Source organism: Juglans microcarpa x Juglans regia, chromosome 3D (assembly GCF_004785595.1).
Source record: "Juglans microcarpa x Juglans regia isolate MS1-56 chromosome 3D, Jm3101_v1.0, whole genome shotgun sequence".
Taxonomy (NCBI): Eukaryota; Viridiplantae; Streptophyta; class Magnoliopsida; order Fagales; family Juglandaceae; genus Juglans; species Juglans microcarpa x Juglans regia.
Window position 1 is genome coordinate 2,945,888 of NC_054598.1, and position 26,099 is coordinate 2,971,986.

Genomic DNA, 26,099 nt, shown 5'->3' on the forward strand with positions numbered 1-26,099 from the left:
AGATGAAGCCAAATAAGTAGCTAGCTAGCTAGACAGCCAGTCATTGAATTGGAATAGAAACCAAATTGGCATTTTTCTTGGTGGGGAAACGACAGGAGTGTGTTTAAGCCTTTAATTTGATCAGGACAAGATCAAAGAGTGGCCCACTGGATAGTTTATGGGAGTGATTGGCTGAAAATTCAATGAGGCTGGCCCACGTCAAATAAGTACTCTTTTCGACCAATTTGAAAAATCCGAGTCAAATATGTATGGTTGTGGCTTCATTGTCTTGTTAATTATTTGAGTTATGGTATTATATATATATATATATATATATATATGTATGTACGTACGTACGTAAGTGTATATATGCAATTGTCCAAAACATCTTAAAAGACGGGTCGTTTGAATATAAAGATGAGATGAAACCAATTATCTCATCTAATTTCAATTAATAATCTAATTATTATTTATAAATTATCTTAATTTATTTCATTATCTAAATGACGCTAAAAGATAGAGACGAGGGCGATAGTTGGGAAGGATGCCTGCCTTTGAAAGCAATTACTCTAGCTTTGAAGTTTGATCAGAGCAAAACAGGTAATGGGCATTGGTCGAGTTGGGGTCATGGATATATATATATATATATATATATATATTTATATATATATATATATGGCCAAAACTTCGTTAAAACCAGAGACTGATGAAAGAAGGTTAACAAGATGCCTTTGAAAGCAATTATTGTAGGTTCGAACTTTGATACCAGCTAACACCGCCAAGTAACTTTTGTGTTGGTTGTCCCACATGGGTAGCAGAAGGGACCGATCAATTTATAAGTGTGACAAAATGTGTTACTTTTTGAACTAACTTTTGAAATTGAAAAAGGTTCAAGACCACCCAACACTTTGGCCGTCTAGACTTTTAGGTAAAGTAACAATGACTTGGATACAAGCTGAGGAAAGCATGCAATTCATGGTTTTTTGCTCTTTTATTTGTTGATAATTCATATAAGTAACTCTGTTATTTATAAGTTGGCGTTTAAACACACACTTTATAATTATAAAAAATACCAAAACATCTATAATTTACTAACATGTTGGGAATGCCAATAAATCAGTCTATAAACACATTTAAAAATAAAAAAAGAAAAAAGAAATGGCCGCCGTCTTCATTGGGTTTGGTCCTGCGTTTAACCATTAACTTGAAGCCCATCATATATATGTTGGGTTAATAATCCTCGTCTCCTTGGTGTGTATTTGCATACTAGATTTTGTCTGTGAGCAGCAGCTAGCCCACGCAGTAGTACCCTATAAGGTGCCATGAAGCATGAGGTCTGCGCCGACGTTCCAAAATTGAACGTACAAAATTAGCATGCCAGGTTGCATCACACGAGTCGTTTTACTCGTAATTTGTCAAAGCTGGGTAGCACTGATCAATGGACCTTAAAAACAAGAAAAATACTAGTATGCCGTCCCAACTTGACCACTCCTTTTGACCGCTTGGCAAATGTTTTTTTTTATTTAGTGATTAAGAAAGTATTTTTAAGTGTATTGATGAATTTTTTTTATTTTTTAAAAATATTTAGATGTATTAAAAAAATGTAAAAAGAAAAAAGAATAAAATAGAATGGGCATGAAAATCAATGAAGGGATGGGATTACTTTGACAGATTGGTCGCTTAAAACACAGGCCCTAGGCCGAGTCCAGCCGAGACGAGCCCAAAGGTTGTTTCAACACATGAATTGAAGGTTGCCTTGTAAGGGCTGAAGCCAGCCCAAATGAAAAATAAAAAGAGTTTGCCCGAAATATATTTAAAGAATAATATTACTAAGTCGTCTTATTTTATTCTCTCATTTTGATTATTTATATATTTAATTTTTTTTATTTAATAATCAAGAAAGTAATTTTTAGTATATTAATATATTTTTTTAAAAAAAATATTTAAAAATGTAAAAAAATGTAAAATAAAAAAATAAAAAATAAAATTTATACCGGTGAACGCACCCAGCTTTTAACAGCCGGCGGCACACTATTACTATCCATATTTAAAAGAAATGTTTGGCGTCACTTGAAATTAAAGGTTCGTTTATTTTTAGAGATGAGATGAGATTAAAGTTAAAAAGTTAAATAAAATATTGTTAGAATATATTTTTTAATATTATTTTTATTTTGAGATTTAAAAAAGTTGAATTGTTTATTTTATTTTATGTGAAAATTTAAAAAAATTATAATAATAAAATGAGATGAGATGAAATAAGATATTTTTTAAAAATAAACAAGACAGAAAGTTATAAAAAATGGAGTCAAAAGAACGTCCTCGCTTGCGTTACGAGGCATCATTATTCTTATCTATAATAGTAAAGAATACACATTTTGTGCTTTCTAGTGATTGGTTTTTTATTTTGTTTTCTCGACCGAAACGCAGCCAAATCCGGGCTTGTTTTTTGACCGTGGGTCCCTGCTGCCTGTGTCCATTTCAACGAAAGCCACCATCGGGAAGAGAGAGAGAGAGCAAAATCCTTCCGGTACTCGAAACAAAAATTCTTCCGGCTGGCCTTAGGCAGAGAACGAGAGACAGAGTCTCAGAGAGATGGGATGGAGAGGGATATTGGGTTTTGAGTATGGCATCGTTCAGGGACCATTGGGACCTGATATTTCTGGTCCAGACCTTGTTGCTGCAGTTGCTAATGCCGGTGGTCTTGGTTTCCTCCGAGCCCCCGATTGGGTATTACTCCTTATTTTTTCCCACCTTCTTTTTATGTTTGTGCTAATCTTTATCTTACAATAGAATCAACCGGGCAAGTTTGCGATGCTGCCTTCATGCTATTCATACTTTCAGATTAGTGAACATCTTTTCCATTTGATCCATGCTATATTTATGAATTTACTATTTTTTATAAATTTAATTGAAATATGCGGTCTTAATCTTTTCAAATTATCGGTACCAGGAGTCGCCGGACTACTTACGGGAGTTGATACAAAAAACACGAAACTTAACTGACAAACCATTTGGGGTCGGTGTTGTTCTGGCCTTTCCCCATGAGGAAAATATAAAGGCTGTATTGGAAGAGAAGGTAGGGTTCCTGCAACTTTCATGGGGTGAATTTTCCAAGGAGCTTGTACATGAAGCCCATTGTGCTGGGGTTAAGGTTGTTCCCCAAGTGAGTATTTTCTACCTATTTTTTCTTCGAAAAAAAAATCTTTTCACGTGCATGAGGCTTTTAAAGGTCATATTTTCATGAAGATAATTTATCTTGACATATTATACCTATATTAGGCACCATAAGGAATGGCCACTTGAAAATAGGGGACCCACTACAATTCTATGTGTGTAAGAGAAAATGTTTTAGAGTTGAATCAATCAGTAACTATCAAAAGTGGATTACTTTCAATGGTGGCGCTCAAGAAAACCATTTCACAACATAAAAGCATGAAGTCCTTACTGTCGTGGTATCATGTTTTCTAGTGGTTTTCGTTTAGCAATTTGTGTCTTATTTGATCTATCATGCAGAGTACAGCTCCGTAGAAAATTTGACTATTGACCATTGATATGTGCAAAAAATTGTGCAATAGGGAAAATAGTGGCCATTCCATTTGTCATAAAGGATTCATTTACTATCTTCATGTTGGATGTGAATCCATTCTCTCCAACCCACAAATTAAATAGTAGTATGATATTTATTTGTTCCTTTTCTTTTGTTTAGTTTTTAGTTTTTGTTTTTGTGCTTATCATGTGTAACATATGATTGCATTGGAGGTTGGGAGTTTAGAAGAAGCAAAAAAAGCAGTTAATGCAGGTGTAGACGCAATCATTGTTCAAGGACGTGAAGCGGGAGGGCATGTAATTGGCCAGGTATCCATGCTCCTTGTTTCTGGAAGAATTGCTGTATACTTGTGCAGTTATGAATCTGTTATGGCTTTCTGTTGAGATCCAATAATATGCAATAACTTTTGTAGATAAACAAATTGGAACAAGGAAAATAAAATTCAGGGGGTACTGGAAGACCTTGACCAATGGAAATTAGATAAAAGTTAAGAGCAAGGCCCACAGGCTGAGCACAATTTACAATTGAAGGAAAAAGAAATAATGTGTGTGTTTGAGAGAGTGAGGGAGAGAGAGAGAGACAGAGAACGACTAACAGCAAGAAATATGTGCCTATAAGGGCTTAGCCATAAGCTTGCATTTCAGAACTGATGAGGTTAAATCTAAGTCGTGGTCACAGATGTAGAAAATTAGTCGTTTAGATTAAACTGTTGTTATAGAAGATGATGTCTGCTTAAAATCATTTTCCACTTTGAAAACTTTCTAGATTGTCCTTGGTGCTCTTCACAGAATAGTTACCTATTTATGTATTAGATTCAGATTGAAATCCCTTTTCTCTAAGCAGTTCAGATTGAAAAGATTTCTTCTAATTTACGAAGTGATTGATTTCATAGATATTATGCATTGATGATTTTCACGTTTTTGATTTTTTCTTCTTGCTTCTATGCTATTTGAACGTGATACTTACGAAATTGAATTATTGAGTATGTCTTGACCCTCCTTGTTTTATTCAATTACTTGTAGGATGGTTTGATATCATTGTTGCCCAGAGTAGTTGATCTTATTGGGGATCAAGATATACCGGTAATTGCTTCTGGGGGCATTGTTGATGCACGTGGGTATGTTGCTGCTTTGGCCCTTGGCGCACAAGGCATTTGCTTAGGCACCAGGTTTGGAACAATTCAATTTACATAAAAGTAAATTTAGGGAACTCATTTGTCTAATCATGCTGTGGTATTTCAGCACACATGGCCTGCATTTAGAGTCACGCTGCCATGAAATAGAGGGTTTTCTAGTTGCAGATGCAAAGGAGTTTATCTCATTTGTTTCACAATGGATAAATTATTTCAATGTGTTGCATAGTAGTCATGGTTTTGAACTCATTTTGAGCCTGAAAAAAGAGAGGATGAAATTGGGTATTGTTATAGTCTTTATTCTGGGGATGATGCTATTTGCAGTGCAAGCTCGATGGAATTTTTAGTTCGCAAATGAAGTGGATTAGTTTTGTGTTCATGTGGTGTCCAATTCTTGGACTCTACTCTTGTTTTTTGCTTCAAAGTTAGAAGCAAATCCTTTTAATTATTTCTATGATTTTAACTTGGGACAAACCATATTTGTTTTCTGAAAAAGTTGAGTATGGGTTAATTTCTTTTGTTATTTATGCAAAAGCCAAGGAAATGCGATCTGGCCAGTCCCGGGTAGCTTCTTAAAAAAATTTACGAAGTGGTTACAATTATGTTGCAGGTTCGTTGCAACTGTGGAAAGCTATGCTCACCCTACATACAAGAGGAAGTTAATTCAACTTGACAAAACTGGGTATACTGATATATTTGGCCGGGCAAGGTGGCCCGGTGCACCACAACGTGTCCTGCAAACACCTTTCTTCAGTGATCATAAATCCCTTCCTTTTAACATGAATGAACTCGACAAGCCTGTTATTGGTCGTTCAACAATACATGGCATGGTGAGAACCAAATCTTGTCATCATGATAACTAGAAACTTACTGTTGTTTCCCCACCCGTGGAAAATTATGTTTCGTATTTTTTTTAATCGAGGAACATAGCATTTGAGGATTTGAGGATGCCATTTTTGCCATTCTTTAAGTACTTTGACAAATTTTTTTTTTTGATAAGCCCAATGGCGAGTGTGCCGAAGCTCGTTCTTATGGATTTATTTCAAAGTATGGTTTCTAGTTCAAGTTGGAGCCCATATCTATGAGCTGACACTTTCTGTTTCATCAGGAGAAGGAAATTCGCCAGTTTGCAGGTACTGTTCCAAATGCGACAACCACAGGCGACATTGAAAGCATGGCTATGTATGCTGGCCAAGGTGTAGGCCTTATCAAGGAAATTTTACCAGCAGGTGAAGTTGTCGAAAGACTGGTTGAAGGGGCTCAGCATCTGATCCGACAAAAATTTGGTGGCATTTAAATGTTGTTGATTTTGCAAATTGGGGTACAGTGGACGACAAAATCTGAATTTGTACCGTCTTGAGAGACTGTAAAAGAGGAGATGCATGCTTGGGGCAATTCACCGCTCATATGGAATGGATGTCTGTCTGTCTGTGCATGTGCATCTTTGCGTCTCGTGTATAATTTTTACTCTATAAGTTACCTTAATTACGTATCAAATTATTAAATCTCATGCATAGACGTTGTGGATACAATATTCAAAGACGGGTGCTTTTCAATGTCCTTGACTCGGGTCTTAATTAAAAATCATTAATTAAACCCAATCTTGGGATAGTCTTTTTGGTAGTAGTTGATCAATATCTCCAAGGGCATTAATTGTACGTACGTAGATAGAGTAAAGATAATCTTAAAGAAAAGATTCAACAAATATAAATAAAAATCTACGGATTCAACTGCAGCAGTATCTCCTTAACCACTTTGTCGAGATTTAAGTTTGAAGAGCCATTTGTACCAACTGCTTTCTCTGTCATTTTCTTCCACTTCACGGCATGTTCCCTCATCTCCTTACCCTTCTCTCCCTCCATCAACTCTCTCACAAGCTTTTCCACTTCATCTCTTTTCACATTACAATTGATCTCCAGGCCAATGCCCCATTCAACGCACGCGAGCCTACAGTTTGTCTGCTGGTCGGCAAAGAATGGCCAGCAGAGCACAGGCACTCCTGTGCACATGCTTTCAATCATCGAGTTCCATCCAATGTTTTGAATACCGTACCGGATAGCGTACCGGTCAAGGCACTGGAACGAAATATTTCGGTACCGGTACCGTTTCGGGATAGCGTTTCGGGATAACGTTTCGAGATAGTCGATCTATAAATAAATTATATATATAAATATATATAAAAATTATATACAAATACATATATATATAAATTATAAATAGTCTAGTCTGAATTGAGGGTTAAAAAATAAGTTTGTAGTTTGAAAAAATGAAAAAACGAAAAAAAAAAAAAAAAAAAACACACAGGCCGAAATATCGGCCGGTACCGGCCGAAATATAGGCCGGTACAGGCCGAAATTGAGGGTACGGTACGAAATTTAAAACTTTGGTTCCATCCGCAATGGGTCAAGAATCCTCCGATTGATGGGTGGCTTAGCACATCCTCTTGTGGGCACCAACTTACCACAATGCTTATGTCTTTGGTTTCACTTAAAAACTTGTGGGGTACAATTACTGAGTCACCCTTCACCATGTCAGGCCTAATCACCCACAGGAAGGCTTTCTTGCTGTTAGCGAGTCCACAAGCAAACTCGACCATTTGTGATGGAGTTAGGACTGTGATGCTGCCGAAATTCACGTAAATAACCGAGTTGGGTTCCTTGGAATTGAGCCATTCGAGACAATCAGCTTCATCTTTCCAAAGATTGGAACCGATATTATTCAACTTTGAATTGTTTTGTGGAATTTGACTGAGAAGCAAATGAAGAGGGCCAATGGCATAAACAGGAGGAAACAAGGAGGAAAGAGCATCCAATCCTTCATGCTCCAATGTGTCAAAAGTGTTCACAACTATGGCGGAAGCTTTCGAAGCTTTCTCTACCATCTCCAAAATAAAGTTGATCAGCATGATACCTTTCGGATGATCTGATGCGAATAGAAAGCTATGGAGATCCTTGATACGAATATTTTTCATCCCAGGAATCCAATCAATTGTAGTCTCCATGTACCCGTTTGGAAGATCATGGCTCTCATCTGCATGACTTTCATTCAAAAATTTTAAAATATAGTTCATTGATGATTAATCACATGTAATTAATTAAAACTTTATATGAAATTTAAACATCTAGCCTATACGTTTGAACCTAAGTGGAAAAGAACGCCTAACGGCCTAAGTGGAAACATGTTATCTGCAAAAAATTTTGTAGATGACTGTAATAGAGAAATGCTACAAAGAAATCTTACACCACACACCTCAATCTAATCAACATGTGATTTGTCATTTTTTTTTCTTTCTATTTAAATACACATATTTAATCATTAAGATAGAATGATAAAAATAACAAATCACTTACTGATTAGATGAATGTATGGTGTAAGGCTTAATTCCATATAGAAATATTATTTTTTCTTTTTAATATAGTTCACAATGTATTCATGATGGTAAACAAGAAACCCCCGCTAATATTTTTAATTAGTGAGGTTAATATTTTCTATTTTATGAAAAGTAAAAGGTATTGACTTCATTAATATTGTACAATTCATAATGGCTTTGAACATTTTTTTGTCTGTGACATATTGTGAGAATGTTTTGTAGCATGCGAGAAATCTTTGGTCTAAAAAATAATTTATAAAAGAAAACTTATAAATTGAGATGATATGATATTCTAAGTTGGATTACAAATATTTTATAAAAGAAAACTTGTAAATTGAGAACATCTCTTCCAGTAATTAGATCTCGAACTCTCATTGTATAGTAAAAAATGTGAAGCTATAAGAGACTGTAAACAAGTATATTATAGTAAAATCTCTCATATTCAAATCTCCGTAGATGTAGACTTAGTGCTGAATTACGTAAATCTGTGTGTCAATCTCTCTTTATTTTCTCTACATTTAAATACTGTTCACCAGCTCTCACCTCACCTATCAAGGCCAGCCTACGTCAGCGCAACCGAGAATGAATATTTCTTCCCTTTCGGGCTGCACCCTTTTTAATTAGACGTTAACACTGAGGTTGCGTTAAATCTCCCGTCCAAGATTTTGAGATTCGATCATAAATAGAAGTGCAAACGAAGATGTTTGATGAAAGGAAGATCCTGAAGAAGTAACAATTAATAGACCAAGGAATATATCGTACCTTTGGGTGGTATAAGTAGACCACTTTCGACGAGACGGCGGGTATGTGCAAGGCCTAAAAAGGCACAGGCACTCGCAGTCCACAACAGAAGGACAGGGATTCCCAGTTCTTCAGCAACGCTATTGGCGAAATACATGCTGAGATCACTAACTATGCAGCTCACCGGGGGAACATTCGAGGAGACAGTATCATTAAGTTTCGCAAGTAGATTTCGAAATGGGACCATGAAATTCTTTGCGATAGAGTCACACAGTGATGGGATGTCTTGGGTTGCGTCAGCATCGGAGGGAGGCAAACCATCGGGGATGGTTTCAAAGCAAAAGTCCGGCAAGCCGTCCAAGGAATCGGGACCTCTGGCCTTGAGCAAGCGTCTGTGATTGAACTCGGTGTTGATAAAAGTTATGTGGAAGCCTCTGTAGTGAAGGACTTTTGCTAGTTTGAGCATCGGATTAACATGGCCTTGAGCTGGGTATGGGATGCAAACAGCATGAGGCTTCTGCTCCACAGAACCCATCTCTCTCTTTCTCTCTCTCTCTCTCTCAAAAGGCAGAAGAAGATATTAATGTATATTTATAGCGAGGGCTCCTGCATACGGTGATACAGCGACAGGAATTTATAATGTATATAGAGGAAGCCTGGACGTACTTTCTTCTCCATCCACATGACTCGTCTACGCTATCGCTCCTAACCCGCCTCTCCCTTACAGGAGCGTAACCTTCATCATCATGATTTTATTGTATATAGAAAAACCTAACATACCCTGATCAAGCATGGGGACCAATGTTTTCTAGACTGGTAATTTTCTCAACAAATTAATGAAGCTCTACCTCTTTTTTCCTTATTTTTTTGCTAATATTAATGGCCCTCTCTAATTAGAGATCGAGGAGCTCTTCTTGCTGATATTAGAAAGTCCACCAGTAGTACTTCAATTAATTTGTATATATCATGATGTCATGTGTCTTTGAATATTTTTTTTAGGGATATATTTTGGGCTACTTTTTATTATTTTAATCTTTTTTTCCATGTCTATGTAGCCAGTAGTAACCTTTTACAGTAGGGCAGCTCACCTAAAATAGGCTGTTCATTTTCATCGTTAGTTATTTTTATAATTTTTTTTTATTTTAATTTTTATTCATATTTTTTAATATATTTAAATATTTTTAAAAAATAAAAAATTATACGAATATATTTAATATCACTTGCTTAATTATTAAATAAAAAATAATAATATTTTTTTTTTATCAAACAGTCAACTTATGCGGTTAAATTGGGAGGTAAAGCAGTTTTTTCCAACACGTTATTATGGTTTTAATAAATTAATACGTTTTAATGCCTTAGCTAGAAGCCAAATTTGATTGACCGACTGTACTGAGTCTTTTCACAAATTAAGCATTATATATATATATATATATATATATATATATATATATATACTAAAATTAAAGGAACTATTATTTATCGATCATCAAGGCTGCATGCACGAAGACCATTAGCCGAATCAATTAAATACCATTCTATTACAAATAGATTTTATAAAAATAAATTTATAAATTGATGTGATTTTATATAATACATTAAATTTATTTTATAATAAAAATAATTTTACAGTCTAATATATTCACATTAAACTACATTAAATTATAAGTTTATTTTTATAAAATCTTTTTATAACTAAAACATTTATGATAGATGATTCCGTCTGTTCGGCCTAGCTTACACTTTAATGTCTAAGTAGATATATAATATTAGAAAAATTCTTCTTATCAGTCATTATTCATCATCTCACATCTAACACTCTATGAAAAATATCTCATTTTATAAAAAAACTATAAATATAAAATATGAGGGTGAATAACGGCTAATGCATCATAATAAATCTCATAAATGAGAATTATTAATAAAGTTGAGGTATCGTCTTTTTTTTTTGTAAAAAAAAAAAAAATCTCATAATATTAAATGGCAAACCTACTGGTGTTGAAGTGGTTGTTGCATATTTATTATATATTCCGTGCAGAGATAATGTCAACATAAGTACGATTCACTTGGAGTACTAGGGATACGATTGAATTGCAAGGTATGGACCGTGTTTCCTATTAATGTTATTTATAAGTTAGGTATCCAACATTAATATTATTTACAATCGTGAAATGCATAAATATTATGCAATCGAGAAAAGATGTAGCATATATGAAAACACCTCACATCAGATGAAAAACACTCCATACTCTATAAAAAATAACCCCACATCTTATGAAAAAATTATAAATATAGAGTGTAAGAGTGAACTACGGCTGATGTATAGTAAAGAATAATAATATACACATAACACATTATACAATAAGATTATAAAATAATAATATTTTTATAAAATGATATTACTTTATAAAATATTTTACAAAACTATCCTTCATTTAAAATAATGTTGTGTGTAAATCACTTTAAGATGAGTAATGCTATTTAGGATGCCATTTTTGCCATTCTTTTAAGTACTCTTGACAAATCTTTTTTGTTGATAAGCCCAGTGGCGAGTGTACCGAAGCTCGTTCTTTTGGATTCATTTCAAAGTATGGTTTCTAGTTCAAGTTGGAGCCCATATCTACGAGCTGACACTTTCTGTTTCATCAGGAGAAGGAAATTCGCCAGTTTGCAGGTACTATTCCAAATGCGACAACCACAGGCGACATTGAAAGCATGGCTATGTATGCTGGCCAAGGTGTAGGCCTTATCAAGGAAATTTTACCAGCAGGTGAAGTTGTCGAAAGACTGGTTGAAGGGGCTCAGCATCTGATCCAACAAAAATTTGGTGGCATTTAAATGTTGTTGATTTTGCAAATTGGGGTACAGTGGACGACAAAATCTGAATTTGTACCGTCTTGAGAGACTGTAAAAGAGGAGATGCATGCTTGGGGCAATTCACCGCTCATATGGAATGGATGTCTCTCTGTCTGTGCATGTGCATGTTTGCGTCTCATGTGTATAATTTTTACTCTATAAGTTGCCTTAATTACATCAAATTATTAAGTCCCATACACGGATATTGTGGATACAATATTTAAAGATAGGTGCTTTTCAATGTCCTTAACAATCAAGCCCAATGCTCGGAAAGCTAATTAAGAGAAGGCAATCTCTCTCTGTTGCAAAAATAATATGTGATCTTGGGATAGTCTTTTTGGTAGTTGTTGAATATCTCCCACGGTATTGTACGTAGATAGAGTAAAGATAATCTTTCACAGTAGAGATTCAACAAAAAAAATCTACGGATACAACTGCAGCAACACCTCCTTGACCACTTTGTCCATATTCGAGTTTGAAGAGCCATCTGGACGAACTACTTCCTCTGTCATTTTCTTCCACTTCATGACTTGTGTCCTCATCTTCTTACCCTTCTCTCCCTCCATCAACTCTCTCACAAGCTTCTCCACTTCATCTCTTTTCACATTACAATCAATCTCCATGCCAATGCCCGATTCAACGCACGCGAACCTACAGTTTGTTTGCTGCTCGGCAAAGAATGGCCAGCAGAGCACAGGCACTCCTGCGCACATGCTTTCAATCATCGAGTTCCATACGCAATGGGTCAAGAATCCTCTGATTGATGGGTGGCTTAGCACATGCTCTTGTGGGCACCAACTTACCACAATACCTCTGTCTTGGTTTCACTTAAAAATTCATGGGGTACAATCACCGAGTCACCCTTCAACATGTCAGGCCTAATCACCCACAGGAAGGCTTTCTTGCTGTGAGCAAGTCCGCAAGCAAACTCGACCATTTGTGGGTTAGGACTGTGATGCTGCCGAAATTCACGTAAATTATCATGAATTGTTTTTAAATACACGTGTCTCTATTTGATTATTTTGTACATACTATAAATATTGTTTTTTATTTTATTCTTGTAATTCATTTTTATGGGACTTCATTTTTAATAAAGTGAGGTTTATTTTCCAATCTTCCAAACCCTTCCTCTCTAGGGTTTCTTCTCTTTTCCTCTAGGGTTTGAACTTTATATGGTATCAGACGTTTTTTCCTTCCATGGCGCCCTCTCACATACCCGTCTTTGAGGATGCTACATCTCCTTTCTTTCTTCATCCTAGTGACAACCCTAATGTTCTCCTCGTCACTCAACCCCTTGTCGGCGACAACTACGTACCATGCTTGGTCTCCATCGATGTCCATGGTGCTTTCGGCGAAGAACAAACTCGATTTTGTCGATGCATCTCTCACCATGCCTTCGGGATCTACAAATCCTCTTCTTTCTCCATGGCTCTGATGCAATAATATGGTGATATCTTGGCTCTTAAACTCTGTTTCTCTTAATATCTTTGCTTGTACTTTGTACATCACTACTGCACATGAAATCTGGATAAATCTTAAGGAACGTTTCTCACAAAAGAACGGTCCTCACATTTTTCAATTGTAGAAATCGATTTATGCTCTCTCTCAAGGCCAGCTTTCCATGAATAATTATTTTACTCGCCTAAAAGCTCTTTGGGATAAATTAGCTAATTTCCATGAGTAATTTATTTAACAGAATTTTTTTTTTCAGAAATGAGGCCAATGGCCAACAGGTCCTCTGTTGTTATAGAAAAAAAAAAATGAGAAAGCAAACTTGTAGATAAATGACTATCTACAAGTGGTAAGAATGAATATCATCAATCAAGTAAAGGCATTTTACCATGAGTTGTACAAAAAACATGCAATTGATAGATTGTGATTTCCTCTATGGTTAAAGAAGAACAAGGTTAATAATGGTTTTAATTTCCAAAACCATGATATAAAAGGCCCCATAACTTTGATTTAATTTTTTTCTCTCACAATTTCTCATAAATCAACCAAAATTATTGATAAAATCAGACCCTAGAAACCCGCAATAGACCTAAAAAAGATATTCATTGATGGTAAGCCCCAAATTCCTCGGTCCCAAACTTCTCTCTATATAATAAATGATAAATTAATGAACATTGCTTCCTAGAGCTCCAAATTGATAAAATTAGGGTTTTAGGTTTGGAATTAAAGATCATGTGTTTCATGGGGGGTTTTGCTGGAGAATTTAAGATTGTTATCATAATGAGAAATAATGTTATTATTGCAAAGGAGTCAAGAAATGGGGAAGACGAAATACCTGGTTGAGAGGAAGAGAAATGCGAGATCAGAGAGAGAGAGAGAGAGAGAGAGAGAGAGGAAAGGGTGGTGCAGTGGCTTTGTTGCCGACAAGACTTTCAGCTCTTGCGGGGCATGAATCAGAAGTTGTGATATTATCAACATCTACGATTTTTCACCGGGGCGGAAGAAAGAAGCAGAGACGTGAATGAAAAAATTGAAAGGGAAAGAAACCGACTATAGTTTGTGAGAAAATGTCAAGAGAAGAGAGAGACTGTTACAAAAGAAACAATAAAATAAAGATTTGGTTCATCTACAATATACATCAAATATGACTTTTATTTAACTTTAAGAAATCTTGTCATATGAAATTTTTTCAGCCGACCCTAGAGATCAGAGAACCTCTCCCTTCTCTCTAAAACCTCACCCAAAAACGAAACTAGTTTGAGGAGGGTGGGAGCTTCGGCTCCTCCCTCCCTGCCCAGATGTTGTTTTCTTGTGTTTTGTTTTTGTTTTGTGTGTTTTTTCAGGTCAAATAAGGGAGAAACACCAATCTGGGATTTCCCGGCGACTAAAAGACTACACGCTCCCCACCATGGTGTTCCTTAGCCGCCGATCTTCCAGTCTACCAAACACAGTGGCAAAAGGAGCGGGGTGTAGCACGCACGGGCGGGTTGAAGGTGCGCGCGTGGCTTCAACGCACCACCGCGAGAAGCTTTCTGCCAACACCATGTGCGGCGTTTCTGGGGCCAACAACATCGGGTTTTCAAGACCAACAGTCGAGATAACTCCTAGAGTTTTTGCCTAGTGTTTTGTTCAGTCCAGTGTTTTCGGGTTGAAGATCTTTTTTTTTTTTTTCAATTTTTTCCTATGTATTTTCTGTTCTGCCTTTTGTTGTTAGTTAAAAATAAAAAGAAATAGGCTATTGGACTTGGTATCTATAGTAGAAGAGTACCTCGCCTCCTTTGGAGAAAGGAGATTGTTTAGTTATGTTTTTATAGAGCATTTTTCTCTTTGACGTTTGTAAGAATAGAGTTTATAGAAGTTAAGACAATTTCCGTCACAAATAAATTTGTGGGCAGGGGAGCCCCTAACAGATGAGTAGTTTGGCTGGTAATATGAGTTTTTCCTGTATTAATTAGTCACAATTGTAACTTCGGATTCATTGAATGCAATGAAGTCTATGTTTTTAAAAAAATATGACTTTTATTTTAGAAATATTGTAGCTAAAACTAATTGTAGCTACCCTTTACCTAATCCAATGCCGCCAGTTTTTTGGTGCTAATGGCTATTTGAAGTATTTTTTGTTTTATCTTGAGCTATTCCAACGAGAATGCTCTAAGTAGCTAGTAACATGTTATTATGGTTTTACTAAATACGTTTTAATGCTTGAGAAGCCACCATTTTGATTGACCATTAAAGGAACTATATATATTTTTTTTATCAAGCTAGGTTATACGCACATATATAGACCATTAACCGAATCAATTAAATACCGTGTGTTATATTTATCTATATTCGCTTGCAATATCAATATATTCGGTCTGGTTTACACTTTTATTCAGTAATTAACTATATATATATATATATATATATATATATAATAAGAAAAATATTATTAAATGGCAAACCTACCACTGTTGAAGTGGCCGTAGATGTATATATAATATTATTCCGTGCAGACATAATAACAACATATATATGTACGATTCAGTTGGAGGAATTACATGGGAGGCTGTTTTATTTGTCAGTTAATTAATGCTATCCTACAAGTTTGGTTTCTGCCAACACAATAACTATTGTAAGGCTGTAAAGGAGGAGATGGTTGCGACAATAACATGGGAGACTGTTTTATTTGTCTGTCAGTCCTTGTGTATGCATGTTTGCGTCTCATGTGTATAATTTTTACTTTATAAGTTGCCTCAATTACGTATCAAATTATTAAATCTCATACATAGATATTGTGGATAAAATATTCAAAGACGGGTGCTTTTCAATGTCCTTGCACTCCTTAGTTAACAACCAATTAAGCCCAATCTTGGGATAGTCTTTTTGGTAGTAGATAGAGTAAAGATAATCTTAAAGAAAAGATTTAACAAATATAAATATAAATCTATGGATTCAACTGCAGCAGCACCTCATTGACCACTTTGTCGAGATTTAAGTTTGAAGAGCCATCTGTACCAACTGCTTCCTCTGCCATTTTCTTCCACTTCATGGCATGTTTCCTCATCTCCTTTCCCTTCTCTCCCTCCATCAACTCTCTCACAAGCTTCTCCACTTCATCTCTTTTCACATTACAATCGATCTCCATGCCAATGCCCCATTCAACGCACGCGAGCCTACAGTTTGTCTGCTGGTCGGCAAAGAACGGCCAGCAGAGCACAGACACTTCTGCACACATGCTTTCAATCATCGAGTTCCATCCGCAATGGGTCAAGAATCCTCTGATTGATGGGTGGCTTAGCACATCCTCTTGTGGGCACCAACTTACCACAATACCTCTGTCTTTGGTTTCACTTAAAAACTCGTGGGGTACAATCACTGAGTCACCCTTCACCATGTCAGGCCTAATCACCCACAAGAAAGCTTTCTTGCTGTTAGCGAGTCCGCAAGCAAACTCGACCATTTGTGGTGGGTTAGGACTGTGATGCTGCCGAAATTCACGTAAATAACTGAGTTGGGTTCCTTGGAATTGAGCCATTCGAGACAATCAACTTCATTTTTCCAAAGATTGGAATCGATATTATTCAACTTTGAATTGTTTTGTGGAATCTGACTGAGAAGCAAATGAAGAGGGCCAATGGCGTAAACAGGAGGAAACAAGGAGGAAAGAGCATCCAATCCTTCATGCTCCAATGCATCAAAAGTGTTCACAACTATGGCAGAAGCTTTCAAAGCTTTCTCTACCATCTCTAAAAAAAAGTTCAGCATGATACCTTTCGGATCTGATGTGAATAGAAAGCTCTGGAGATCCTTGATGCGAATATTTTTCATCCCAGGAATCCAATCAATTGTAGTTTCCATGTACCTGTTTTTAAGATGGCTCTCATCTGCATGATTTTCATTCAAAAAAATTAAAATATAGTTCATTGAAGATTAATCACATGTAATTAATTAAAACTTTTTACAAAATGTAAACATCTCGTCTAGCCTATACATTTCAACCTAAGTGGAACATTCGTATAAAGAACGCCTAAGGGCCTAAGTGGAAACATCTTATCTGCCAAAAAATGTTGCAATGATAACTTTTAATAGAAAAATGCTATAAAGAAATCTTATACCACACATCTCAACATAATCAATATGTGATTTGTCATTTTTGTCTTTTTATTTAAACACACACATATTTAAGCATTAAGATAGTAGAACAAAAATGACAAATCACTTGTAGATTATGTGAATGTATGGTGTAAGGCTTAATTCCATATAGAACTTTTATTTTTTATTTTTAATATGGTTCACAATGTATTCCTGATGGTAAACTAGAAACCCCCGCTAATATTTTTAAGTGAGGTTAATATTTCTATTTTATGAAAAGTAAAAGGTAGTGACTTCATTAATATTGTACAATTCATGATGGCTTTGAAAATTTTTATGTGATCCTGTAACATATTGTGAGAATGTTTTGTAACATGTGAGAAATATTTGGTCTAAAAAATATTTTATAAAAGAAAACTCATAAATTGAGATGATTAGATAGTGTAAGTTGGATTATAAATATTTTTATTATAAAGTAAATATGATGTATTATAATATTCCAAATCAGAATATTGTAAACTTTCTTTAATAATTTTTTTAAAGACTCAAAACACTTTTCATAATATATAATTTCTAACAAACTTTATTGTTGGCCTTCCATTTAAACTGAGTGTGAGAGGATAAAATACAACAGGCCCAAAACGGCTCTCAAGACCCAGCTCATCAAGAAGGCCATCACTAGAAGACAAAGTGAGAGAGAGGGAGAGAGGATAAGAAGAGACAAGGGGGTGAGAGTGTTAGGAGGCAAGAAGGTGTCAGAAGAAAGTGGAAAAGGGAGAGACGGTTAGACACGCAAAACAGATATCTCTCGCTACTACTGAGACGCACCGAAAAGATGGTCAAATAAAAAGTATAGAGTGCCTACGATTTCAAGGACTTTTCACTTTGGACACTGAGTGAGATTTTTGAGGAGGCTTCTTCAGCTTCGACCTCTAGTTATAGAGCTCTAGAGAGAACATCTCTTGTAGTAAATAGATCTTTAGCTCTTATTGTACAGTAAAAAATATGAGGCTATGAGAGATTTTGATGTTTGCATTAAAATGTGAGGCTGAGGTTACATTAAATCTCCCGTCCAAGATTTTGAGATTCGATCGTAAATAGAAGTGCATATGAAGATGTTTGATAAAAGGAAGATCGCGAAGAAGTAACAATTAATAGGACCAAGGAATATATCGTACCTTTGGGTGGTATAAGTAGACCACTTTCGACTAGACGACGGGTATGTGCAAAGCCTAAAAAGGCACGGGCACTCGTAGTCGACAACAGAAGGATAGGGATTCCCAGTTCTTCAGCAACGTTATTGGCGAAATGCATGCTCAAATCACTAACTATGCAACTCACCGGAGGAACATTCGAGGAGACGGTATCATTAAGTTTCGCAAGTAGATTTCGAAAGAGGACCATGAAATTCTTTGTGATAGAGTCACACAGTGATGGGATGTCTTGGGTTGCGTCAGCATCGGAGGGAGGCAAACCATCGGGGATGGTTTCAAAGCGAAAGTCCGGCAAGCCGTCCAAGGAATCGGGACCTCTGGCCTTGAGCAAGCGTCTGTGATTGAACTCGGTATGGATAAAAGTTATGTGGAAGCCTCTGTGGTGAAGGACTTTTGCTAGTTTGAGCATCGGATTAACATGGCCTTGAGCTGGGTATGGGATGCAAACAGCATGAGGCTTCTCCTCCACAGAACTCATCTCTCTCTCTCTCTCTCTCTCTCTCTCTCAATAGGCAGAACAAGATATTAATGTATATTTATAGCGAGGGTTCCTGCATACAGTGATACACCGACAGGACTTAATGTATAATCGTGTACGCGATCGCTCGATTCGCTCCTAACCCGCCTCTCCCTTACAGGTGGGCAACCTTCATCATCATGATTTTATTGCATATAGAAAAACCTTGCCTACCGGCCTGATCAACTATCAAGCATGGGGAACAATGTTTTCTAGACTGGTAATTTACTCAACAAATTAATGAAGCTCTACCTCTTTTTTCCTTATTTTTTTGCTAATATTAATGGCCCTCTCTCAGAGATCGAAGAGCTCTTCTTGCTGAAATTAGAAAGTCGACCAGTAGTACTTCAATTAATTTTTATATGTCATGGTTAATATTTTAATAAATTCTCATCTATAAAAAAGCGTACGTACCAAGCATGCTGGCGCTAAAATTTACAGGTGCAACCCGGCCTCTAGCCAGTAATATATAACCTGTTATTATGGTTTAAATAAATACGTTTTAATGCCGTTTATCATTCCCTTTTTCTCTGGAAAGAGAAGGTAACTTTTCTCTAGAAAAAACTTATCCTTATAATCGTGATAGCCTTCGCCGGAGAGGAGGGCTCTCTCAATTTCCTTCTAGATCTTTTTCTTTTTCATTTCCGCTATTTAGGTGTGAATATGCCTTCATGGTAGTATTTTTTTTTTCCTCTTCCTTCTACCATTTTTGTTTTTCTCAGATCTATTACCCTCCGGCCACCATCAGTCGACACGTGCCCCACCTCGACACTCCTCAGCCACCGATCTACTGGGACGATGCGGAACCGCACCAAAAAAGTATGCGTGTTGTCCTCATGCGTGGCTTGTTTTAGCGCGTGGGCTTCACGCACCGTACCAGCAGATTCCCCACCTCTTGATCTTTCAGATCGGCTTCACCTCACGTCCAAACCACCGGCTTGTGGCCCACATGCGCCACTACAGAGGCAGGTGAAGACTTTTGTTCCGTCCCAGATCTATCATTCTGATATCGATTTTCCTAATTGATGATCTTGAAAAAGGGACCACGAATCTCTCCAAAAAATATCTCAAGACAACTGACTGCAGTGCACCCGTTACACCACCTCTGGTGGTGACTTACCAACAGACCGTCTTTTAAGACGGAACCCTCTTTGTAGGGTAAGCATAGGGACCAAGAAATTAGTACCAAAATATGTTTTTTTTTCACCACTTTTACACTGTGGTTATTGTAATAGGGTATTTTTTGGGATCCTCACCCCCTAATCATGTATCATTTTTTCCAATTTTAATGAAGTTCACTTGCTTGTTTAGAAAAAAAAAAAATGTTTTGATGCCTTACTTAGAAGCCAAATTTGATTGACCGACTGTACTTAGTTTTTTCACAAATTAAGCATAATATATATATACTAAAACTAAAGGAACTATTCTTAAACATCAAGGCTGCATGCACGAAGAACATTAGTTGAATCAATTAAATATTTACAAATTGACGGGACTTCATATGAAATATTAAATCTATTTTATAATAAAAATAATTTTAAAATTTAACGTACTCACATTAAACCATATTAATTTACAAGTTTGTTTTTATAAAATCTTTTTATAACTAAAGTCTTTATGATGGATGATTCATCTATCCGACCTAGTTTACACTTTAACGTCTAAGTAGATATATAATATTAAATATTACAAGGCCGTTTGGCTTTTAGAAAGAGAAAGTCTCCATTCTCTCTAGAAACCCCAACCTTTCATGAGTGTTCTCACCGGAGAGGAATGTGTCCTCTCCTTTCCCTTTTTATATACTTTTATGGAAGTGTTTTTTTCCCCCCTTCTCCCCTCTCCGACGACCACCAGTCGACACGCGCCCCACCACACAACACTACAGTCGCCAATCTACTGGAAGGAGGTGGAATTGAGGCGAAAATGTTGGCACGTGAGCCTCATGCGCGGCTTGCTTCTGCACGTGGCACTCATGCGCCACTGCTCCTCGACGCGTCTGCCAGTTACACACGCCACACCAGCAGATTGTCCACCTCAAAATCTTTCAGATATGCCCCACCTCACCTCTCAACCATCAGTGCGTGGGCTCCACGTACCACCACAAGTGCGCATGCTGCAGACCAGTCCATCCAATGCCGATCTTGTAAAATAGACTATTATATTATTGCTTTCCATAACTGATGATTTTGAAAAAGTGACTAAAAATCTTTCCAAAAAATATCTCAAGATAACAAACTGCAGTGCATCCACAATTTACATCGCCTCTGGTGGATATTTAAAAACCATCTTTTAAGATGGCGCCCTCTTTGTATGGCATGGGTGGAGACCAAGAAATTGGTCCAAAAAACTGTTTTAATTTTCTTTTTTCTATCACTTTTGCACTGTAGTTATTGCATTGAGGTATTTGTTAGAGAACCCCACCCCTTCCTCATGTATCATCTTTTTTTTTTCTAATGAAATTTATTTGCTTAGAAACCAATATATATATATATATATATATATATATATATAATATTAAATGGCAAACCTGCAATGTTGAAGTGGTTGTTGTATATTTATTACTTGGAGTATTCAGCTTTGCTAGGGGCAACCAACACGCGAAACCGTGGGGCAACCATGGGGTTATATATATATATATATATATATATATATATATATATATAAAGCCACGTCAGCGATGGAAAAGAAGTAGAAGAAAAAAAAAAGAAAACAAAACAAAGAAGTAAATGGGAGGTAAAGGAAGAGAGAAAACTCAAATTTCAGAACAAGTTGGGTCTGGAAGAAAAACTACGATTTTGCTCCTATCCTGGAAGAAACTCAGATTGTTGCCCATAAAACTTGATTTATACTTCACTCCCAACTCATATTCATCCCCTTTGATTTATACTGGAAGAAAGAAGATCGCGGTCATCGTCGTCTTTGAGTTTGGTAAATCTCGTCCATCTAGTTTTAATTTTTGATCGAGCTTCTTCGTTTTTCCTGATATTGTCATGGTAGCAATCAGATATTTAGAGAAAATATTTCTAATTTGAATGGTTTGTTTCTATATATCTCTTTATGAGTTTGGTAATTATTTTTCTCCCTATCATCTTCCATTGCCTCTTTAAGCTCTAAATTGTTAGAAAAAACTGGTAGTCAGTACGCCGACATAACTTGTTGTTTTGGTAATGGTAAAGTAATGATCATTCTTGTCAAAATCACCCAGTTCCTTGCAAAAACTTTCAATAATTTTGGGATTTATCCAAATGGAGGAGTGAGAACTTTCAATGGAAGACGAAGGAGGAAAGGAGGAAGGTGGATTTCGAGGGAGTTCTGGAAATGGGGGAAATTACGATTTCGAGTGGTCTGGGAGCTCTAGAAATGGTTGTCTCAGTCTTGATTCTAAAATGAGGAAAAAAGGGGAAGACGATGAAGATAGAAATGTCATCGTTTCTATTTTGCCACATGGGACGCGGCTACTCCGCGGTTCCCCTTGCTGGTTGAAAATAGACTTTCTCTTTTTTTGTTAAAGAAATAGACTTTCTCTGGTGGAGTACTAGGGATACAATTGAATTGCATAGGATGGACCGTGTTTCATATTTCAATTGTAGATGCTATTTTTTTTTTCTAACCAATTATATATGCTATTTATAAGTTAGGTATGTGCATAATAATTATTGTAGGGCTTATTAATATATGAGTAATACTATTTATAGTCATTAAATGTGTAAATTTTGTGTAATTTTTTTGAAAAATAGTGAGATCTATTATTAAAAAATTAATTTTGTTTTCATGTGAATCTCATATTTACTCATAAGGAATTAGACAGTACTTGTGCACTTCACGACTGCAAATACCATTTCTCTTAATGTATTTAAATAAAGAGTTTAATTGAATATTAATAATTTTTTAAGAATGCTGATGTGGCAAGCTACCACATAAGTGATGTATATATAGTTCACGTGTCAATCCAGAAACTTACAAATAGATCATTTATTTTTTTTTCCTTGACTAATTTAGATATAAAATTAGAAATGACCTCTTTTATTTAAAAATTGAAAAACAGGGTAGAGTACTATAGAGTGCCAACCCTCCTACTTAGGACTTGTTTGGGGTTGTTTAAGTAGTCTTGAAAGCTCTTTAATGAACAAATTAGGTTGTTTAGGTATTACATATTAAAACAGTACTTTTTAATCTCAAATAAATCCTAAAACTATAAGTTATATTTTCCACCGCCATCTTAAACATGCCTTAAGAGTCGTTGTAAATGTCAAGCATATAGTTATAGATTTATCTATTTGTTTTTTTTAATAAATATAGATGGATGTAGAATGTGATATAATATTCTTAAAACTGAAAGCATTCGGTAATTTAATTTAATTTTCCATTCCTATTATTATCATTTTTATTTCAATATTATGTTTACTTATACTAGTACTCTATATATGCATTTATATCAGCTGCTAAAGTTTATGCATTGAAACGTATCGTTTTTCCAACTTCAATTATTTTTGGTTGTGGCAATGTTCTAGAATTAATTAATAAATATACATACACAATATCAATACCGAACCGACCTTAGCTCAGTTGGTAGAGCGGAGGACAATAGTTGTGCGGATTTCGCCTATTGGGGGTTGTCTTTTATTTGGACTTCTCCGATGAGAACTTACTCTATGTCGAACTATGGTTCTTCTTTTGTTAGGACTAGCCTGAGGACTCTGGCTTTTCTGAGCAAAACTTTGATTCCGTCTGACGGAATCTTGATTCCTCTGAGCAAGACTGTGATTCCTCAGAGTGGGACTTCTATTTCTCAGAGGAGGACTTCGGCTTCTCCGAGAGTAGGGATGATTGTCACGTTGTTGTTCGCTTCTCTCATTACCACGTTGATCTATTTAGGCCTCCATTTCCTCAATTTTTGCTTCCTAGTGAAGCAATCTTTAGTTTTATGTCCACCGGTCTTGTGGTAGGTATAATACTTGGGATGTGATGAATCTCGCCTTCGTTCATCTTGGGAGTTCGGTTCTCCCTCAGTTTCTACCGTCAGGTTGGAGTGGATGCGTGGTACGGGCTTCCCTCGTGAGATCTGCTCTCCCTTGCTCTTTGTTTCATAGGTTCTTTTCTTGTTGTTGTCCCGGTTCGACCCTCTGCTTTGGTCAGTTGTCCTCTTGTCCGCCCTTTCCATCTTGGTTTGCCTAGGGGCAATTAGTGCTCGGAGCATGTCTTCCGCGTTTATAAAATCGTATGTGCAGTCCATGAACTCTTTTAGTGAAGTCGGGGTTTTTTGAGCAATTTTTGTCATAAAAGGGGTTGCAGGGCCAGACCCCCCCCCCCCCCCATAATGCTGGCAATGTGATTTTCTCATCTTGGTCCCCTGTCGTCATACAGTTTTTGTTAAAGCGAGAAATATATGACTTGAGACTCTCATCATCTCTTGCTTCATAGTCAAGAGGTAGGTTACTGGTCTTCTCCTTTTCCGACTGGCCATGAACTATGTTAAGAAAAGACGGGCCAGCTCGGTAAAATTGACAATGGTCCTAGGTCGTAGGGACCCAAACCATGCTCCCGTTGTCCCTTCAAAGTAAGAGGGAATGCTCGTTATGCAACCTCACTAGGGAAGCCGTGGAAGGTCATATGGGCCTTGAAAGTTTCTAAGTGTTCCAAGGGATCTTTTGACCCGTCATATACGTCAATCTGTAGAATTTTGAGCCTTGAAGGTAGAGGTACCGCCATAACCTCGGCGTTATATGGCAGCTCAGTGCTAGTGAAAAGTTGATCCATAGTTTATGGTGGGCTTATTTGCTTAGCCACCTCATCGTACTTGTTATGGAGCTTTTGGATCTGGAGGTCCACCCTATGTCGTTCTTCCTCTGCCGCTGTTGCGTTGGGGGGTTGGCGGATCTCGGAGTGATGGCTCTGTTGATCTCCTTTTTGTTCCCCGTCTCCCCTTCACAGGATAGCATTCTCTCGACGAAGGGTCTCCATTTCGTCCATAAGTTTCTATATTGTCTCAGCCTGTTCAGTGAGTCTTCCTTGCATTGCTTTGGATCTTGCTTCTTCATGTCGTGAGTTCTGAGAGCGTGTTGTCGCCGGCATTGCTTCGGATCTTGCTTCTTTGCGTCGTGAGTTCTAAGAGCACATTCTCACCGGCATACGATGGACACGCAATTTATGGGAAACAGAATATCCCACAGATGGCGTCATTGTTGTTGTCATGTTTTGCGGGCCTAGGCAACTCCACGCTAGCAGCGCTCGGACTCTTCCCTGAATAATGGAGAAAGGGACCTTGGGGTCCTTTGTACCTTTGACGCTCAAGTTAGTTTCAATGTTAGAGATGAAGAGAGGAAATAATAGTATAGATATGTGTAGATATCAACCTTCTTGTCGATTGTCGGAGGCGTCTATTTATACCTGTCAGTTTGGTCTCCATAGTAATGGGGTGTTGCTTTGTAGGAGATCGGATATTCATGATGTCCACTTGTCGCGTCTTAGGCTACATTGAATGCGGCGAGTCTTCTTTCCTAAGCGTCTTCTGTTCCATTAATGCTCGGTGTGAACTGCACTAGATATTCTTGGGTTGCATTGAATGCGGCTTACCTTCTCCTTTAAGTTTCTCGACGCCACATTAATGCAGGGGTGCACCACCCTGCACATTTTTGGGTTGCATCGAATATGACATCCCTTCTTCCTTAAGTCTTTATCATGTCTTCTAGTTGGGCTTTCGACATGTGCACGGCCCGACCCAGATCTTATGCCCAGGTTTTGACCCAAATCCTCCTAGAACACTCGACTATGCCTAGACATCACATATGGGCTTCGACTTGGGCCTTTCTCCTAGTCCGGCCCAAGGAATAACTTCCTTCACAGGATGCAAAAAACACGAGCCTTCGGAGGCTTCTTCTTCATAGAACCCACTCTCTCTCAATATGCAGCACATGATATAAATGTCTATTTATAGCGAAGGGCTTCATGTACGGTTGATGCACACTCGTGTACTCGATTTCTCCTAGCCTGCCTCTCCCTACTTACGTAACCTTTATCATGATTATGATTTTATTATAGAAAAATTATATTCATTAAGATTATATTTTTTATTTTTTTCTCTTACCAAATATCATGTATTATTTGGATGATAAGTAGAAGAATTCAATTAATTTAAGAATCATAAAAAAAAATAAAAATAAAAATAAGTGTAGTAGTATGTGTTGTGAAAGAATGATAATAGTAAAACAAAACCCTATATA

The 26,099-nt window shown here is 36.8% G+C and overlaps 2 protein-coding genes and 2 pseudogenes across 3 annotated transcripts; 1 reads left to right on the forward strand and 3 right to left on the reverse strand.

The window, feature by feature from the left end:
* Positions 1-2,380: 2,380 nt before the first annotated feature.
* LOC121255455 (nitronate monooxygenase) lies at positions 2,381-6,169 on the forward strand. Of its 2 annotated transcripts, none has more exons than XM_041155798.1 (6): positions 2,381-2,706; positions 2,930-3,142; positions 3,739-3,834; positions 4,549-4,694; positions 5,269-5,488; positions 5,767-6,169. In XM_041155798.1, the coding sequence occupies exons 1-6, from the start codon at positions 2,572-2,574 to the stop codon at positions 5,953-5,955; spliced, it is 999 nt and encodes a 332-aa protein (XP_041011732.1). In that variant the 5' UTR covers positions 2,381-2,571; the 3' UTR covers positions 5,956-6,169. The 2 variants fall into 2 exon arrangements, with proteins under 2 accessions (XP_041011732.1, XP_041011733.1); XM_041155799.1 differs by having other exon boundaries at positions 2,402-2,706; positions 2,930-3,055.
* An 80-nt stretch (positions 6,170-6,249) lies between these two features.
* On the reverse strand, positions 6,250-9,339 carry LOC121255521 (7-deoxyloganetin glucosyltransferase-like). The gene is made up of 3 exons (XM_041155885.1): positions 8,791-9,339; positions 7,038-7,688; positions 6,250-6,675 (listed from the first exon to the last, which is right to left on the reverse strand). The coding sequence occupies exons 1-3, from the start codon at positions 9,302-9,304 to the stop codon at positions 6,377-6,379; spliced, it is 1,464 nt and encodes a 487-aa protein (XP_041011819.1). The 5' UTR covers positions 9,305-9,339; the 3' UTR covers positions 6,250-6,376.
* Positions 9,340-12,044: 2,705 nt separating this feature from the next.
* Positions 12,045-12,606, reverse strand: LOC121254184 (annotated as a pseudogene).
* A 3,211-nt stretch (positions 12,607-15,817) lies between these two features.
* Positions 15,818-26,099, reverse strand: part of LOC121255403 — a 28,337-nt pseudogene continuing 18,055 nt past the window's right edge.